The sequence below is a fragment of the Lolium rigidum genome, chromosome 6 (assembly GCF_022539505.1).
Source record: "Lolium rigidum isolate FL_2022 chromosome 6, APGP_CSIRO_Lrig_0.1, whole genome shotgun sequence".
Taxonomy (NCBI): Eukaryota; Viridiplantae; Streptophyta; class Magnoliopsida; order Poales; family Poaceae; genus Lolium; species Lolium rigidum.
Genome location: NC_061513.1, coordinates 204,658,260 through 204,676,960, shown reverse-complemented (window position 1 = coordinate 204,676,960; position 18,701 = coordinate 204,658,260). Strand labels below are relative to the sequence as shown.

The window sequence follows — 18,701 nt, the reverse complement described above, 5'->3', positions numbered from 1 at the left end:
ATTAGTACACAAAAAGCACAAATGTATATGCCTACAAACTACGGAATATGGTGGTTCACGCGCAATTCGTCAAGCAAAATACAAAGCTCTTACAAGTTCTTACCAAATAGGAGGAAGGCGATGTAACAACCAGCAAGAATCAGCGTCTCCAAATTTTGCCAAAGCGATTACCAGGTGTCGATACAAAGCACGTGGAGACAATATGTGGAGCTGTAGGATGGCTTATATATGGTAGCAAATACAACAATTGTCAAAACAACGATGCAGTATTGAAAAGTATGCTCAACAACGGTGTTGTGCTGGTCCTAGGCTAGACCGTACTAGAGACGCGAGCCTAGAACACTAACGAGGTCACGACGCGGCACACAAGCAACTAGCAGCGATGAAGTGGCGATGATGTGGCGAACCGAGGTGCGAAAAATCACTATGATGGCAAGTGTCTCGAACTGATCCCCGAGGTCTAAAAACAGTATAGCCTCAGAAAAAAAATTGTCGAAATTTCGGAAGTGCTCCGGAAAGCGCACAAGCGCAAAAAAAATGTCGCTATAACGGCCAGTGGAGAAAAGTGATCGGGAAAAACCAATATAGCCAGAAATTTTTTTCGGAAGCCTTTCCAGACTCTTTTTTTTTCTTTTTTTTTGCTCTCCTTCACAATTCTTTACCGGCGGCCGAAAGGTATCTCACGGAAATTTTTTCTACAACACGGATGAATTAGAAGGCAACAGCTAAGAAGAAAAAACAATAAAACCTAATTCTACTCGGACTTTGTCGCGGCAGAGAAACAACACGAATCTGTGTCGCAGTAAGAAACGGGGTATATGGTAGATGCGGTTGTATATGAAAGGTGTATATGGTAGGTGTATATGGCGATGGCGAAAGTATATGGCAGGTGTATATGGCAGGTATATATGGCAGGTGTATATGGTGATGTATATATGGCGATGGCGGAAGTATGTGGCAGGTGTATATGGCGATGGCGGCGGTGATCTGCGTATGGTGCGAGTGGCGGCGGCATGACTAATATGACAAGAACTCGAAACTCTAAAGTAACTAGACGCTAAGACCAGCAACTCGACACGAAGATGCAGACACAAATTCAACTATGCAAAATTGAAAAGACAATGCAAGGCGTGGCAGGGGGTTTATGTGACGATATGATCTAAACCCTAACTGTATTTTTTTTGGCTTTTTCGTGGTTTATGGGTATGATGGCAGATGCAATCTACACTAGGAAAACTGTAAAATCTCACCGAGCAACCTGAGCTCTGATACCACTTGATAGGGCAAAGGTGTCCGATCTTTCGATGAGATGAAGATAGATCGATTTGTTGGTGGAGTTCGTGCTTGACGATCCGACTACACGTGCAAAGCTCGTGCGCCAATGCAATCGCTAGGACAATCTCCGGGAGTTACTGATCTTGCGGATGCACGATCAGCCTGACCAGCGAGGGTCTTAATTCCTACCTAAAATCGAGAACAAGTAAGAACTAATGATGCAATCAGAATATTACGGATGAAAGATGAAAGCTTTATTGAAAAGGTGGTATTTCGAATAGTCAGTCTTGTTCTGGGCGTTGGCCTCAAAAGAAGTACACGAGAGTTGCAGCAATGGCTAACGTTTAGTCTAATCAAATTCCGAGTCTAAACATGACGGCTATGGGGGTATTTAAAGGAGGAAAAGGTGGGGTTTCGGCCAGCCATACGTATGTGGCCGAACCAAACCCTAGAAGGCCTTTCCCCCTTCAATACGGACTCTAAAAAGTGGCTGACTTAATTCCTGCGAAAATGACATGGGCTTGGCCCAAAACTAATGGTGATGCAGCACCATATTATACTTATGGATGAAATTATGAAGTGGAAAACTCTATATTTCATCCATGTCTTCATCTTTTCTTATGGTGGCTTCAAAGTTCTTAAATCTCCACTTGCGGCGTCATCTTCAATCCTCAAATGCTTGCTGCCATCTCCTCCATGTGTGATCATGCTCCAATACTTGTCCTCCTCATCCATGTTTGGTCCATCATTCCTAAGAGTAACAAACATATCTGATTTAGGCAACATCATATTCTCATGTATGTGAGGAATAGTTCCAAGAAACGAAAGTACCTGATATTTGTGTGGCACGGGCTCGAGTGATTGGTCCTTGTATTTGTGTGGCTGTAGGTACAACGGTTGTATCAATAGATGGGATGTCCTCATCAACAAGCCAACAAATATATCCCGATGCCTTTACCAGCCCCTCCCCTATTTTTGCATTTCATTCTCTATTTAACTTCATGAAAAATGATAGGCCAATACATTTGAAGTAAGCACGAAAGGGTGGTCCAGCCTCGCAACGGGGTATAGCGAATTAGCGACACCCTCACCTCGCGCCATTCTCGGACCTAGCAGCAGGCGAGAGCCTATTTAGCTAGGAGGGGCATTGGTCATACCCGAAGTCGAAGCGCAACAATGAGCTAATTAATGGGATGATGGTTCCATCAAGAAGTTTCCGATAAACGCTGGTATAGGTTCAAATCATGTTCGATGCAATTATATTTCTATCTATTCTTTAAATAACTATACCAAAAACTAAGAAAACCCTTTTTTTACGATTCAAATGATCAACTGAAAAATCTTTCTCAATGGGTCCAAAATTTATGTTTTGTTGCCGAAGGGAAAACCATTTCAGCTCTTTCTGGAAAAAAACGATACCCAAGGGCCAACACTAGCCTACAACCGGCTATAAAAAGGGGATCCATCAGCCGCCTCCTCGACCATCCGATCTACTAAAGTGAACAATTCCCGCGCGTCAAATCATGGTACGAAAACGGTTCTTATGTATTAACTTTTTTCAGAGTATGTAACATTTGTCTCCAATGTTTTTTCCTGTAGTCTGACAAGTCGTGAAATTATGGTGAAAAAAAGGTACAAAATAGTCTCGAATGTAACATTTTACTCTACGTATGTAACATTTTCGAAATATGTTACATTGTTTTGTATCATTTGACCACTTTTTCCTAAATTATACAACATTACAGAAATATGTATGTAACATTGGTATAATATCTCTGTATCATATATACAAAAATTATTGTATCACTTTTAGCATACTTATAAATAAAAAAAACAACACATGTAACAGATTGTGACACTGTAGGTAACATCAAAAAAATCCCCCACAAAATGGTGTTCTCTATCGATAATGAAAGCAGCGTCATGGCTGAATCGAGTTCGCTGGTCACCAATCCGCCAAAGTTGGAACATCCGGAGAACATATAGAGGCAGATCAGGAGTCGGGCCATCGAGCTCGCAGCTGGCAGCGGCGGAGGGCGTGCGCACAAGATAGTGGAGGCGGGGGCGCGGGGCAGAGTTGGGTGGTACCTAGGCGTCAATGGACGCACGGGCTGAGGAGCTACGGCGGCGGCCAACAAGCGGCGAAGCACGTAGCGCGAGAGCACGCGGCGCCGGCCAGCCGTGGGAGCACGCGAGGCGGTGCCGGCCAGCCGTGGGAGCACGCAGCGGCGGTACCCTCCAGCCGTAGGAGCACGCAGCGGCGAGAGAGCGCGCGGCGGCGCTGGCTAGCTACAGGAGCGCGTACGGCGGGATATGAGGAGGCGGGTCAGGGGAGGAGCGGTGGTCGATGCGGGCGTGGAGCTGGATGCGTTTTTTCTCCTTGGCAGGTACGCGGAGGAAGGAGACGGCTCAGCCGGATGAGAGCAAGTTTACTAGTATAAGCCATGTGACATATCATTTGTAGCTAACATGTAAGCAACATGTATAATAGTGAGTTATAATTATGTACTATTTTATCAATGGATGACCCACATTTCACTCTCACAAAGTGCCTAGGAGCACGTGCTAGAGCTGGCTCTTGCATGAGAGCCCACTCCTCTTCTCTCTCCTCCTCTCTCTTCTCCAACTAAGCATGAATATATTATTCTAACCTTTATAGCCAGCTGACTAGGACTTATTATACTTGCTCTGAATAGAAGACTTTTCCATACCCAAAAGAGTTCATAAAGATTTAATTCTTTTTTGTATCAACAACAAGTACGGAGTAGTGGTTTTTTTTTATCAACAACAAGTAGTGGATGTGTTTTTTTTTTTTCACAAAATGTACCCAAAATTAAAGACCAATGTGGCAAACCTAGTCATCTCCAGCAATTTCGTCCTAAAGGCATCTCCAACGGGGCGACGCATTTCAGCGTCTGAAAATGTCCGCGCGTCGTCCGTTTCCGTCGGCCTAAATGGTCAAAATTGACCGCGTGCCCGTTTGCGTCGGGTGGCTCCAGCGGCACGACGCATTTTTTTCTCGATTATATATTTTTTATAACATGAAAACATAATTTACATAGTAAAAAATAAAAACCTTAAGAACGCATGCGCCTACTGGTTCTCGTCGTCGTTGTCGATCACGACGAGCTCCGGTACCACCCACGACCAGTTGGGAAGCGGCAGAACATACGCCGGGCGCGCCGACGGTGGTGGAGGTGGAGGAGGGAGGAGCCCAGGCCTGTGGCGGAGGTGGAGGAGCCCAGGCCGGTGGCGCAGGTGGAGCAGCCCACGCCGGAGGAGGAGCCCCCCACGGGTTGTACGGCGTAGGTGGAGGCGGCGGTTGAACCGGTGGCGTGGCCGAGTCCTGTAGCGCTAGTCGTAGGGCTTCTTCCTCCGTGAGGCCCGGCGGCATCATGCCGGTGGCGTATCGGGGCAGCGGCGGCTGCACCGGTCGGTCCACCTCCGAGACGAGGAAACCGAGCCTCGCGATCTCGTTGTCCGTCATGTTGTCCGGGTACTCAAACTTCCGGCCCTCCGCCATGGCCAACTGCCATTCCTGGAAAATGCACGCGACGTAGTCGTCACTGTCGTCCTTGGCCTCCTCGTTGTGGTACGCCAGTGCCTCGATGTAGTCCTCGACGTCGCCCCCGTCGTCGTCGTCTTTGTCGTCATCCTGTGCAGGTGCCGAGGCATGCCGTCTTCGATGACGAGGCGCCGGTGGACGGTCAAAGTGGAAGTCCCTCTCGCCCAGGAAGCCCGCCCTCCTCCTCTGATCCTTCTTGGTCTCGCGATAGCGCCAGCTGTCGGAGTCGATGGCGTTGGCGGGATCGGCGTGGAGGTCCCGCGGCAGGTATCGTCGGATCTCGGCGCTCCTATATGGCTCGCGCGCAGGCACTGGCGGGACAGGCACCTGGAGGTAGCTCAGCCGCCAGCCGCTAGGCAAGTGCACGTCTCCAAGCCGTCGCACGGCGTCCAGTTCGCGTGCATCAGCCGCGCCAAGTTGACGGGTAGCGGCACCCTCTGCCGCTGCTCCTCCTTCTTGGTGCCGCTGTCGGATGCCTCGAAGTCGTTCTTCTTCTTCCCCATGGTGCTACGGCGGCGCGCGGCGGTGGAGGTGGGAGTGGAGGTGTGGGTGATGGCAGGAACTATGCCGGTCGACTTTTAAGGACGATCGTGCTCGGGAAACGATGCCATTGAAGGCGGGGCAGAAGCCCAGCCGCCGCCCGCCAGTGCGCGCAGAAGAGGCAGCCGCGACATTGATGGCGAAGGTGCGATGACCGCGGAAGCGATGCCCTCGATGCAGGCTCGCTGCCAAGCGGGCTCGGTGGAGAAGCGAGCGGTCACTTGGAGCGCGCAACGTCCGCCGCGACGCATTCCAGGCGCAAATATGCGCTGGGTTTTCGTCGTTGCGGAGCCCGATCACGATGCGTCGCCCCGCTGGAGCGTGTTCCATACGCATTTTCGGCCAGACAGACGCAAACGGTCCGCGTAGCGTCCGCCACGATGCATTCCAGGCGCAAATATGCGCCGGATTTTCGTCGTTGCTGATGGCCCGATCACGGTGCGTCGCCCTACTAAAACGTGTTTCAGACATATTTTTTACCCGAACGCAGGGTGTTGCGCTGTGGAGATGCGCTAATAAGGAAAAAAAGCCTCTACAGCAGATTCACAGCGCACAACAACCGCGTGGACCCACTTACTGTCCTGGTCCCGGATGAACCTAGGCTCACAGGTTGTCCTGGTGAGATGATACATATTTTACCCCTGCATGCGTCTATATTCGTTGCGTAGTTATTTGTGTTGGGCCCAGCAGAGGATTTAATGATTTATAAAGTAAACTAATTTTGTGAGTGATAGCGTCGGGAAACGCGCGAACAGTAGGATTGAAGTTGGCCGGGGTGTTCTCGGTCTTTCACTCATGGAAATGGATCAAACTAATTGAATAAGATCCACAAGTAATTGCAATGTTTTATACATACCCCTTCAATTTACTTTCTCCGTTCAGTAATGCTAAATCACCTCTCTTCGTTCACTATTTTAAGACCTTTTAGATATTTCAAAATCAACTAGATACTTATCAAAACTAGTGAACCTAAGAACTAAAATGCTTCTAGATACATGTATTTTCAAAATAAAAATCTAAAAAATCTTAAAATATTTTACATGTCTCAAATTAGTTTACTAAGTTATATTTAGATATGCATGTATCTAGAAACGTGTTTAGATACATGCATACCTAAACAAAACTTAGTCCATTATAGAGGAAGATGTTTTAGATGTTTTCTTCTTTAAAAATTCATGTATTCCTCTGTTCCGTAAATATTGTCTAATATTTATTAAATTTAGATGTACGTAGACGCTAAATAGCATCTAGATACATCTAAGTTTTGAACCAAACAATCTTTATGGGATGAAGGAAGTATCTAGATATGTTTTAGTGTGTACCTTCACGTATTTTAATTTATAAAACTAGCCCATGTTAAAATATCTAAAACATTTTATAATAATGAATGGGAGTACACAATTTAAATCAGAAAAAAACTCTGTCAATGTACAGCCTTGACAGTCACAACTGGGACAACTACTGGCAAATAATGCACCATTTTCAACATTTTTATGCTGGTTACGGTCATCACCCAAAGCCTGTTGGTACAAACCACGACACCTACTGTTTTTTAGGCATTAACTCTTAATTAGGTATAGACAGTGCACAGATCATGCTACCAGGACATGAGAGCAGGAAGGCACAGACGCGGCGAACAGATTAGTGCTACCTCTCCGCATGAACCATGCTGGTTGCGTCTCATCGTTAGTGTCGTGGCGGCACAGATCCGCATGAAATGCATGGCACGATCTCGTCTGGTTCGTGAGCTACCGTCCATACATATGTAACATGCCATGAGAACGAATGCAGATAAAATACTCCGTAACAGAAATGCCTGACAGAGAATGTCAATTGGAATCTCCCTTTTTGCAAAGATAGCTGCCCTAGTGGTGGGGTGGCACTACATGCGAAAGCAAACGCTACAAAAAAGAAAATTCTCGCGTGAATACAAGCCCTTGCCGCTTTGTCAATTTTTTTGACTTGACTGCCTGCTCATCGTGTTGACTGCAGAAAAATCAGGATGCTACAAGACGTGTTAGTACGTGTAATTAAGTTGTAATGTTTGTTTTCTTTGCCCCTTAGATGCCGCTCAACCTCAGTCTTGTACCATGAATAATTTTTTTCACTATCATACTTCAAAAAAATAGTCACTCTACCCCAAATTGTGTTGCTTGACTTTATTTGTTTGCTATGTACACATTAAAAACATATCTAGATACAACCGGCTGTGAATAAACTTGAGCAGCTTATTTTTGCAATAGAGGATGTATTATTTAAAACAGAGCGAGGAAGTATTTTGCTTGTACTGTACAACGATCACGATGTTGCAAGCATGGGTCCATGGCTGCCACAGCCGCTTACCTACCACCGCCGCCACTGTATGTGCAAATAAAATCTTCCATCTAAAACTTCTTATGGCAAATAAAACCTTTCGAAATAAATCGGAAAAATTGTGGCGTGATCAGTTCAATTGTGATTTTTCACAATTATTCTTTAAAAAATGTATAGATAGAATCATATTTGGACAAATTTGAGCGGGCTTATCACCGATCACGACGATCCTCTTTTCTTTAAGAGAAGATCTTGGCTGTTGATCCCCGGGGTTTGGTGAAGAAACACCTCACATCATCACAAATCGGCAAAGCAAAGGTTTTCACAAGTTTGGTAAGGCGGGCCCACAACGTGGGGTTGGTGGCCTTGGGGGGGTTGGTGAGGCAGCGCCAGCGCCAGCGCGGGTGCGGGGAAAAAAAGGGAGGGCCGAGCGAGTCAGCGAGACTGGCGACAGAGCACTACTGACTGGCTGTGCGGTCCTCACGTGCACATCACCACGCTCGCCAAATACTTTTCGCACGCAACCTCTCGCACACCCGCACGGGCCCACCCTCTCCAACCATCTCCCACGATCCGCACCCGACGCCTTCGCTGCTATAAATCCCGGGTCTCAACCCCGTCCCTCACACCCCCGTGCATACCCTCTCTACCCTCCCTACCTCTCGACCAAGCGCGGCGGCACCAGCACCGTCGGCGGCTCAAGGTGAGCCCTCCCTTTCCAACTAATTTCTCCTCATTACTGCTCCTGTCTCCCTTACCGTCTCCCTCCGCTGGATCTGGATCCGTCTCCCTGCGAGATTTCTCATGCTTTTGTCCGTCTAGAGTCGTCATGGGTTCCCCCCTAGATCTGGTTCCAGGGCCTTCCCTTCTCTATGTTTTGTTTGATTATTATCGATTACTGGACTGCGGAATCTTGGAATATTCTTTGCTTTTCTTACCAAGAGAATCACGATGTTTCTGCTCAAGTTTAGGAATTCGGATCCCACAAGTTCATCTAGTCTAGGGAGTATTAACAATTGGATCTTTTTTCATGTCATTTTAAACTTGGATCTAGTCTCATGTCTACGAGATCTGCTCTATTCAATTTCTAGATTAGCTGTCGGTAGTGCCATGGACATTTAGATCTCTCTTCTGTCTTTTTCTCATTCTTTAATTCTCGTCAACACGTAGACCAATTGGAAAATTAGCAGATATAAGTGTTATGTCTTTCTCGGTCCTTGATTCGACTGAAGAACTTGTGTAATTAGGTGAAGTGCTTAAGCTGTGCAGAAACAAATATTGTCCTTCAGATCTAGCGATTTGTCCCCATGTCGTAATTTGCTTGCTGTGGACTGTTCAAATCTAAATCAGCCTTTCCTCTTTGCATTTGCAGAGGTAGAGTACTACCACCAAGCAAGAAATGGCGGCCGAGACTTTCCTCTTCACCTCCGAGTCCGTCAACGAGGGTCACCCCGACAAGCTCTGCGACCAGGTCTCCGACGCCGTCCTCGACGCCTGCTTGGCGCAGGACGCCGACAGCAAGGTTGCTTGCGAGACATGCACCAAGACCAACATGGTCATGGTCTTTGGTGAGATCACCACCAAGGCCACCGTCGACTATGAGAAGATTGTGCGTGACACCTGCCGCAACATTGGCTTCATCTCCGATGATGTTGGCCTTGATGCTGACCGCTGCAAGGTGCTTGTCAACATCGAGCAGCAGTCTCCTGACATTGCCCAGGGCGTGCACGGACACTTCACCAAGCGCCCTGAGGATATCGGTGCTGGTGACCAGGGAATCATGTTTGGGTATGCCACTGATGAGACACCCGAGCTGATGCCCCTCAGCCACGTGCTCGCCACCAAGATTGGCGCTCGCCTCACCGAGGTGCGCAAGAACGGCACCTGCGCCTGGGTCAGGCCTGACGGCAAGACCCAGGTCACTGTTGAGTACCGCAACGATGGGGGTGCCATGGTCCCCATCCGCGTGCACACCGTCCTCATCTCCACCCAGCACGACGAGACCGTCACCAATGACGAGATTGCTGCTGACCTCAAGGAGCATGTTATCAAGCCGGTCATCCCAGCGCAGTACCTCGATGAGAAGACCATATTCCACTTGAACCCATCTGGTCGCTTTGTCATTGGTGGCCCTCATGGAGATGCTGGCCTCACTGGTCGCAAGATCATCATCGACACCTATGGTGGCTGGGGAGCCCACGGTGGTGGTGCTTTCTCTGGCAAGGACCCAACCAAGGTTGACCGCAGTGGTGCCTACATTGCCAGGCAGGCCGCCAAGAGCATCGTCGCCAGCAAGCTTGCACGCCGAGTCATCGTGCAGATCTCGTACGCCATCGGTGTGCCTGAGCCCTTGTCTGTCTTCGTCGACACCTACGGTACCGGCACCATCCCTGACAAGGATATCCTCAAGATTGTCAAGGAGAACTTTGACTTCAGGCCTGGGATGATCAGCATCAACCTTGACTTGAAGAAGGGTGGCAACAGGTTCATCAAGACTGCTGCCTATGGCCATTTTGGCCGTGAGGACCCTGACTTCACCTGGGAGGTGGTGAAGCCACTCAAGTTCGACAAGGCTGCTGCTTAAGAACTGGATATGAAGACTGCTGCTCCTGCTGCTGGATGTATCTTCGATAAATGAGTTGTTGCGCTTCAGAAGGAAGGAGGGGTTCGATATCGCCGTGGACACGCTGCATTGGGCGTCTAGTGAATCGTATTTTGGTCTGGCAGACTGAATCATGTGCTGAGTTTATACTAGTCGGGTCTTTTGATTGTGTTTCTTTTCATTTTGTGTCTTCTGGAACTGCAGTAGTTGTGCAGTTTGCTCTATCGGTCGTCCTGTTACTTTTTAGTTTGCTGAAACTTGCATCTGTGATACCATATGTGATACTAGCACCCTGTTCTTTCCAGTTCTCAATACATTATGCACTCAAATACTCTTGATTACTGGATTTTACCTGTAAGGTAGTGTTTTTTTTGTCACTCAAGGTTTTGCAATGAGTAGGTGCCAGCCTGAATTTATATTTTGCGGGTGACTTGAAATTAAGTAGCCATTTCATCGTCGTTGAAACAAAACAATTTCTTTGTATAAGTTGCAGGAATTTTCATTAGCGACGATAAAGAAGGACAAACTGCTTTCTGCCAGAATTTGCAAGACTAGGTGGCGTGATGCAGATATGTGCAGCCGCCTGTATGGCCTCTGCTCGGCGACTGCCTTCCTGCCGTTGGAGAAGCTATTTTGGTGTTGGCTCTACTCCGGAGAAGTCTTCTCTCCTTTCGGTGCAAGCTGGGATTATTCGGGACTTGCTGAGATTCGTACTGGCTGGTGGTATGCATCACTTTCCTAGAGGCTGGTGGTATGCTCAGCACCGATGCTGTCCACTGTTCTTCACACCATTGCCCGGTTCAGCATCTCCATAGGGCGCACAAGAAGCATGTTTTTCCTGCGTGAAAACTATTATTCTTCCAATATACTGCAAAAATTAGAAATGTATGAATTGTCATTGTCGAGTCCTCTTGTCTCTTGATACACTTTCATGCCAAAACGACCAGATTTCCTCCTGTATTTTTTTTGTTTTGTTTTAGTATCATTTTTCCAGGACACTAAGATGTTCTTGTAGGAAAGTTGCAAAATGTTAAAGACTGAACAGAATATGCTTAATCTTATGTGATAGCTTTGACATTTTGAACTGTTAGCTCTGATTTTTTATCTTTATCTCTCGTTCGGTCGTGCCCAATATCCATTTTGCTCATCCAGTCCTTTCCACAATCACTCAAGTTAACCGATAGTTATAGAGTGTCCGCGAAGTTTCTAGATTTTATTTAGTGTATAGATACATTTAAATTTTGAAAAATCTCAGATAACCTGTGTGGAACGGAGAAAGTAATCATATTTTAGATGATTGGCTGATCCTTACATTGTGATAGCCATCTTTTTTACCCATTCCTTATTTTTCACCCTTCATTCTTCATGGCTGGCTACTAAGTAAACCATATTTTCAATGATTGGTTGATCTTTACATTGTGATAGCCATTTTTTATCCATTCCGTATATTTCACCTTACACTCTTCATGGCTGGCTACCCGAAGTAAAACATACTTCCTCCATTCTAAAATAGTCTACATTCTAACTCTAAAATTTGTTCTGAAATAATCTACATTATAGCTTTTAATCAACACCAACACGGAAAATGAAGTGGTTTTGCTATCTTTATTGAACACTGTGATTTTCAATGTAGACTAATTTATCTTAATTTTTCTAGAATGTAGAATAAATCAGAATGGAGGGAGTAGTTCAGAGTATATAACAAGCAATACCATATGTACCCACTCCGTTTCACCTCCTAGAGGCTAGGAGGAGAAAATGCCTGGAAATTCGTTATTATATCTCAGGCTAAATGGAATCTTTTTTTTCTGAAAACTCAGATGGTACTTTAAAGTTTTAAAAAAATTCTGAAACAAGATCCTGATCGTTGACAATAATGTTTTTCACCATTGTTCAAAATCTCATAAAAATATGTTGTATTTAAATGACAAAATCCGACGGATCTTTGTAGTTTGAAACTTTGCACTGTTCAATATTTTAATGTCATATTTTGCCAATTTTGTACATCTAAGAATACAACGTATTTGAAGTTGTTTACAGGTTAGTAGAATCTGATCATTTTCAGCACTAAGAATTTGTTCTGATTTTTTAAATAAAATTAAAAGCGCCATTTTTGAAGAACAAAAAATCAAAAAATGGCTCCATGTATCCAGAGACCCAAAACGATGCACTCATGCCCAGAAATGCGTAGATCTCGGGTTACATGAAGCCTCTTTTTTTTTTTGAAAATTAGAAAGGGCACTTGAAAATTACAAAAAAGTCATCGTCACCCCCTTAGAGCATCTCTACCAGCGCTGTTTTTGGGCCACACCAACACGCTTTAAAAGTAGCCGGCCGGTTTCGGAGCCCAATAGAAGCGCCGGCAACCCCGTGCCGGCCCTATGCTCGGGTGGGAATCGGGCGAGACCACATTCGCGCCATGTCGGATTTCGCCCCGTGGTCCCGCCTGGCAGGCACACACCAAAACCCTACAATTATTTCCTCAATTCCCCTCCCGCCCGCCGTGCCACTTCGCACTCGTCTCTCAAGTTCGCGCCTAGAGCACGCCCTCGACCTCGTCGCCGCCGCTTCCGACATACCTCAAAAAAGAAGGTGACAACGAAGGGGAAGGCAACGTCGAAGCCACGCAAGGCTCCACAAAAGGAGAGGCCGACAAGCATGTCAGAGGAGGGGTGGTAGGAGCATCGCAACCAGTGCGTGATCATCATGGTGGACTGAAAGCGACTCGCCTGGCGGGCGTGGCCATCATCGCCGCGTAGGTTTGCCTCAGCCTAAGAAGCACGCAATCCAAAGGCATGAGTCCAGTCGTGGGGGCCAAGCCGCCGGCTTCAGAAGGAGCACGCCGCCATCATCGCCCGACTTCTTCACCAAGCCGCCTCTATTGCAGATGAACTTCACCCCCCGAGGTCAGCGACAATGCTTTTACCGGTGATCGCTGCGTTCTTTCCTGTGATGACACCCTTGTTTCCAGTCCACCAGCACCACCATGGTGCCAAGCACTCGACACATTGCACATCAACACCTGATATGTCTCATTCCCGCCGGAACAGACATTACTTATGTAAATCTTGTAGTGTGATCGTTAAGGTTAATATATTTTCATGTAAAAAAAGAAAAATGTGCATCTATCGACGGTGCGTTTGCATTCCCTACATCAGCTTTGGGCCGCGGTCTATCTCATAGGCCCATTCCCACTTATTCGGAGATAATTATTTTAGGATGGAGATAGTAATAGTTTATGCCAGGTACTTTATCGAAAAAACATGCCAGAGTCTTACCGTGGCTGCAACCTGCCGACCTGAAGAAGTGGTTATTCGGGCCAGAAAAGCTGGCCAGGCTGCAAGCAATGGTGGACGACGATGATGGACCTGCTCGGGTTCCGGCAATGGCATGCCAAAAATTATATAATTAAGCCCATAAAAAGGGCCCATGAGGTGAACTGGAGCACCAGAGCTATGGGTAATCGATCTCGGCCAGAATATAATTTTCTACGAATTGGTCTAGGTCTCCAGTCTAGCTTTGGATATAAGCTGGGCTCCGCTGTAGGCTTGTTTCGAACCTACTAAATAGGCCTTTGACTTTACTCACCCAATTTAGCCCAAAGACACCTAGATGCGTAACAAACAAGTGGGACCCATCGTGAATCCTGTGGGTCCCACATCTCCATGGGAGCCCGAGAGACGATGTGGAGCCCTAGTTGGTCCCACCGACAGGACTGGTCCACTTCGCTGGCTGGGAGGCTGTCAGAACGGGCGGCCCACCAAGCTCTATAGGAAGGCCGTATCTACCTGATAAGCGAGGGCCACCAATCTCTAACACACGGGCCCACCAATGCTCTGATATGCGGGGCCACGCCACATCTCCATGTGGGCCGGACCGGAATGGCACCTGGGACCCAGGTAGGCCCGACATATTATGTAGGCCCACCAAGCTCTGACCTGCGGGGCCAAGCGTCCAAAATTGAAGGTAGGCAAACACTTGTCTTCGCACGTGCCAATTTTTTTTGGCATGGAAACTGACATGTGGAACCCATGTTGGCGGTACTGATAGTTCTGGTCCACTTCCCATGCTGGGAGGTTGTCAGAACGGGCGGCCCCACACAGGTGGGACGTGTCGGTACCTAACATGCGGACCCGAGTGCTGCAGGTCTGGTATGTGTGCAGACAGTGGCTGTCTCCCCTTACAAATATAGGTCCCAGTGATGTAGGTCTTGGACTGTTGTGCGGGCAGATAGAAAATTACTTGAATAGAAGCGTGCAGAGTGTATCCACCGGCCCGAAGCCAACTCTTGTGACGACACCCCCCTGCCGACTCCGCAGTTCGGGCCGCCCACCTCCCGCGATGCTCATTTCTCGATAATCGTTGACGTTTTGAGCTCGGAAGTCACTAATTTTTGGGCCCGAGCGGCCCAAACGCCACCTGTGACGCGAAAACGTGGTACCGTCACAAAAAAAGACATTCGCTGACAGATTTCCAAACCGTTAGTATCAAACCGTCATTGATGCCCCATATGTTACTAATGGTAGTTCATAACGACATTCCCTAGCTACTAGGAATGGCAGTTTATCATCACAAGGTAGGTTGACATACGGGGATCAAAGAGAGGTTCGAGAAAGAGGGGATCAAAGGGGCTTCTTCTTCACTTTACTCGAAGCGCGAGTTCGAGCCATCGACGAACGACCACGAGGCCGGCATCAGTCGGCGATCCATGCCGGCGGTTTTCGACATTGGGCTATCGGCGCTGATGCATGACCAGATCTACGTCACAGTCGTGGTGGCGCAGATCTTCAAGGTGGCCGGCACCCCAATGCCGTGGGGAAGCGCGCACCTCCCCCACGGCTGGCACCTGAGCCCACATCGAGTTTCAGTGCCACCGATCCCGGCCACCGGCCGCGCCCGCTTGGTGGAGATCCAGCGGCAGCGCACGCAGCTTCCGGCAGACCTCCGGGACGACCCCGCTTACAGCGACACGAGTCCCTAGTGGGACTTGTGGTTCGAGGTGGAGCACGATGCGCGCCGACGCACTTGCTTCTCCTTGGCGACAGCGAGGCTTCGCCTGCAGCCACGCACGCCGGCTAGGAGGGCTGGCCGCCGCCCGGCGGCCTCTACATCGACGAGCCCGCGGCTATTCCGCCGCGGGTCACGCCAACGCCACAGGCCCAGCCCGAGGAGGACGACGGACCTGAGCTGCACGCCGCGCTCGCGGCGTCCCGCGAGTTCAACGACCTCGAGGAGCTGGCCAAATGGCCGCACATTGCCGAGCTGCTGCGCGCCTCCGCGCTGGAGGAGGAGGAGGCCATGAAGGTCAAGGAGGACGCCGACGCTGTAGGGATTCGTTGCATAGAAAACAAAAATTTCCTACCGCGAGAACGCAATCCAAGCCAAGATGCAATCTAGAAGACGGGAGCAACGAGGGGATGAACGAGACTCACCCTTGAAGATTTCCAAAGCCTACAAGATGAGGCTCTTGTTGCTGCGGTAGACGATCACTTGCCGCTTTCAAAAGCGCGTAGAAGATCTTGACGGTGCCACAATCGGGCAGCACCTCCGTACTCGGTCACACGTTCGGTGTTGATGAAGACGACGTCCTTCTCCCCGTTCCAGCGGGCAGCGGAAGTAGTAGCTCCTCCTTGAATCCGACAGCACGACGGCGTGGTGGCGGTGTCGATGGAGATCTCCGGCGGAGCTTCGCTAAGCGTTGCGGGAGAGGTGGAGGAGTGGGGCGGCTAGGGTTTGGGGAGAGGGGGTGGCCGGCCTCCAAGGGGTGCGGCCAAGGTGGTGGCTTTGGTGTGGCCGGCCCCCTCCCCTTGCCCCTCATTATATAGGTGGAACCCCCAAGTGTTGGACTACAAGTCTTCGAATAAGACCCCAACCCAAAACCTTCCATGTGTAGGGAAACCTACCCGAGGTGGGTGATACGCGTACAGCACGCGTCCGTTGGGAACCCCAAGAGGAAGGTGTGATGCGTACAGCGGCAAGTTTTCCCTCAGTAAGAAACCAAGGTTTATCGAACCAGTAGGAGCCAAGAAGCACGTCGAAGGTTGATGGCGGCGGGATGTAGTGCGGCGCCAACGTGGAACCTGCACAACACAACCAAAGTACTTTGCCCCAACGAAACAGCGAGGTTGTCAATCTCACCGGCTTGCTGTAACAAAGGATTAGATGTATAGTGTGGATGATGATTGTTTGCGAGAAAACGGTAGAACAATTATTGCGATAGATTGTATTCAATGTAAAAGAATGGACCGGGTCCACTGTTCACTAGAGGTGTCTCTCCCATAAGATAAATAGCATGTTGGGTGAACAAATTACAGTCGGGCAATTGACAAATAGAGAGAGCATAACAATGCACATACATGATATGATAAGTATTGTGAGATTTAATTGGGCATTACGACAAAGTACATAGACCGCTATCCAGCATGCATCTATGCCTAAAAAGTCCACCTTCCGGTTATCATCCGAACCCCTTCCAGTATTAAGTTGCAAACAACAGACAATTGCATTAAGTATGGTGCGTAATGTAATCAATAACTACATCCTCGGACATAGCATCAATGTTTTATCCCTAGTGGCAACAAGACATCCACAACCTTAGAACTTTCACGTCATCGTCCCGCATTTAATGGAGGCATGAACCCACTATCGAGCATAAATACTCCCTCTTGGAGTTAAGAGTAAAATCTTGGCCGAGCCTCTACTAATAACGGAGAGCATGCAAGATCATAAACAACACATAGGTAATAGATTGATAATCAACATAACATAGTATTCTCTATCCATCGGATCCCGACAAACACAACATATAGCATTACGAGATAGATGATCTTGATCATGTTAGGCAGCTCACAAGATCCGACAATGAAGCACATAAGGAGAAGACGACCATCTAGCTACCGCTATGGACCCATAGTCCAGGGGTGAACTACTCACTCATCACTCCGGAGGCGACCATGGCGGTGAAGAGTCCTCCGGGAGATGATTCCCCTCTCCGGCAGGGTGCGCGAGGCGATCTCCTCGAATCCCCCGAGATGGGATTGGCGGCGGCGGCGTCTCCGGAAGGTTTTCCGTATCGTGGCTCTCGTGTACTGGGGGTTTCGCGACGAAGGCTTTAAGTAGGTGGAAGGGCAACGCGGGGGCCACACGAGGGGCCCACACAACGAGGCCACGCGGCCAAGGGCCGAGCCGCGCCGCCCTGGTGTGTCGCCACCTCGTGGCCCCACTTCGTCTCTCCCTCGGACTTCTAGAAGCTTCGTGGAAAAATAGGCCCCTGGGCGTTGATTTCGTCCAATTCCGAGAATATTTCCTTACTAGGATTTCTGAAACCAAAAACAGCAGAAAACAACAGAATCGGCTCTTCGGCATCTCGTTAATAGGTTAGTGCCGGAAAATGCATAAATATGACATAAAGTATGCATAAAACATGTAGATATCATCAATAATGTGGCATGGAACATAAGAAATTATCGATACGTCGGAGACGTATCAGCATCCCCAAGCTTAGTTCTGCTCGTCCCGAGCGAGTGAACGATAACAAAGATAATTTCCGGAGTGACATGCCATCATAACCTTGATCATACTATTGTAAGCATATGTAATGAACGCAGCGATCAAAACAATGGTAATGACATGAGTAAACAAATGAATCATAAAGCAAAGACTTTTCATGAATAGTACTTTCAAGACAAGCATCAATAAGTCTTGCATAAGAGTTAACTCATAAAGCAATAAATCAAAGTAAAGGTATTGAAGCAACACAAAGGAAGATTAAGTTTCAGCGATTGCTTTCAACTTATAACATGTATATCTCATGGATATTGTCAATGTAAAGTAATATAACAAGTGCAATATGCAAGTATGTAGGAATCAATGCACAGTTCACACAAGTGTTTGCTTCTTGAGGTGGAGAGAAATAGGTGAACCGACTCAACATAAAAGTAAAAGAAGGGCCCTTCGCGAGAGGGAAGCATTGATTGCTATATTTGTGCTAGAGCTTTGGTTTTGGAAACAAGAAACAATTTTGTCAACGGTAGTAATAAAGCATATGTGTTATGTAAATTATATCTTACAAGTTGCAAGCCTCATGCATAGTATACTAATAGTGCCCGCACCTTGTCCTAATTAGCTCGGATTACCGGGATTATCGCAATACACATGTTTTAACCAAGTGTCACAAAGGGGTACCTCTATGCCACCTGTACAAAGGTCTAAGGAGAAAGTTCGCATTGGATTTCTAGCTTTTGATTATTCTCAACTTAGACATCCATACCGGGACAACATAGACAACAGATAATGGACTCCTCTTTAATGCATAAGCATGTAGCAACAATTAATGTTCTCATATGAGATTGAGGATATATGTCCAAAACTGAAACTTCCACCATGATTCATGGCTTTAGTTAGCGG

The 18,701-nt window shown here is 47.8% G+C and overlaps 1 protein-coding gene across 1 annotated transcript; it reads left to right on the top strand.

The window, feature by feature from the left end:
- Nucleotides 1–8,282: 8,282 nt before the first annotated feature.
- Nucleotides 8,283–10,636, top strand: LOC124660386 (S-adenosylmethionine synthase 1). Its single transcript, XM_047198192.1, has 2 exons — nt 8,283–8,396; nt 9,066–10,636. The coding sequence occupies exon 2, from the start codon at nt 9,093–9,095 to the stop codon at nt 10,275–10,277; it is 1,185 nt and encodes a 394-aa protein (XP_047054148.1). The 5' UTR covers nt 8,283–8,396; nt 9,066–9,092; the 3' UTR covers nt 10,278–10,636.
- The last annotated feature ends 8,065 nt before the right edge of the window (nt 10,637–18,701 follow it).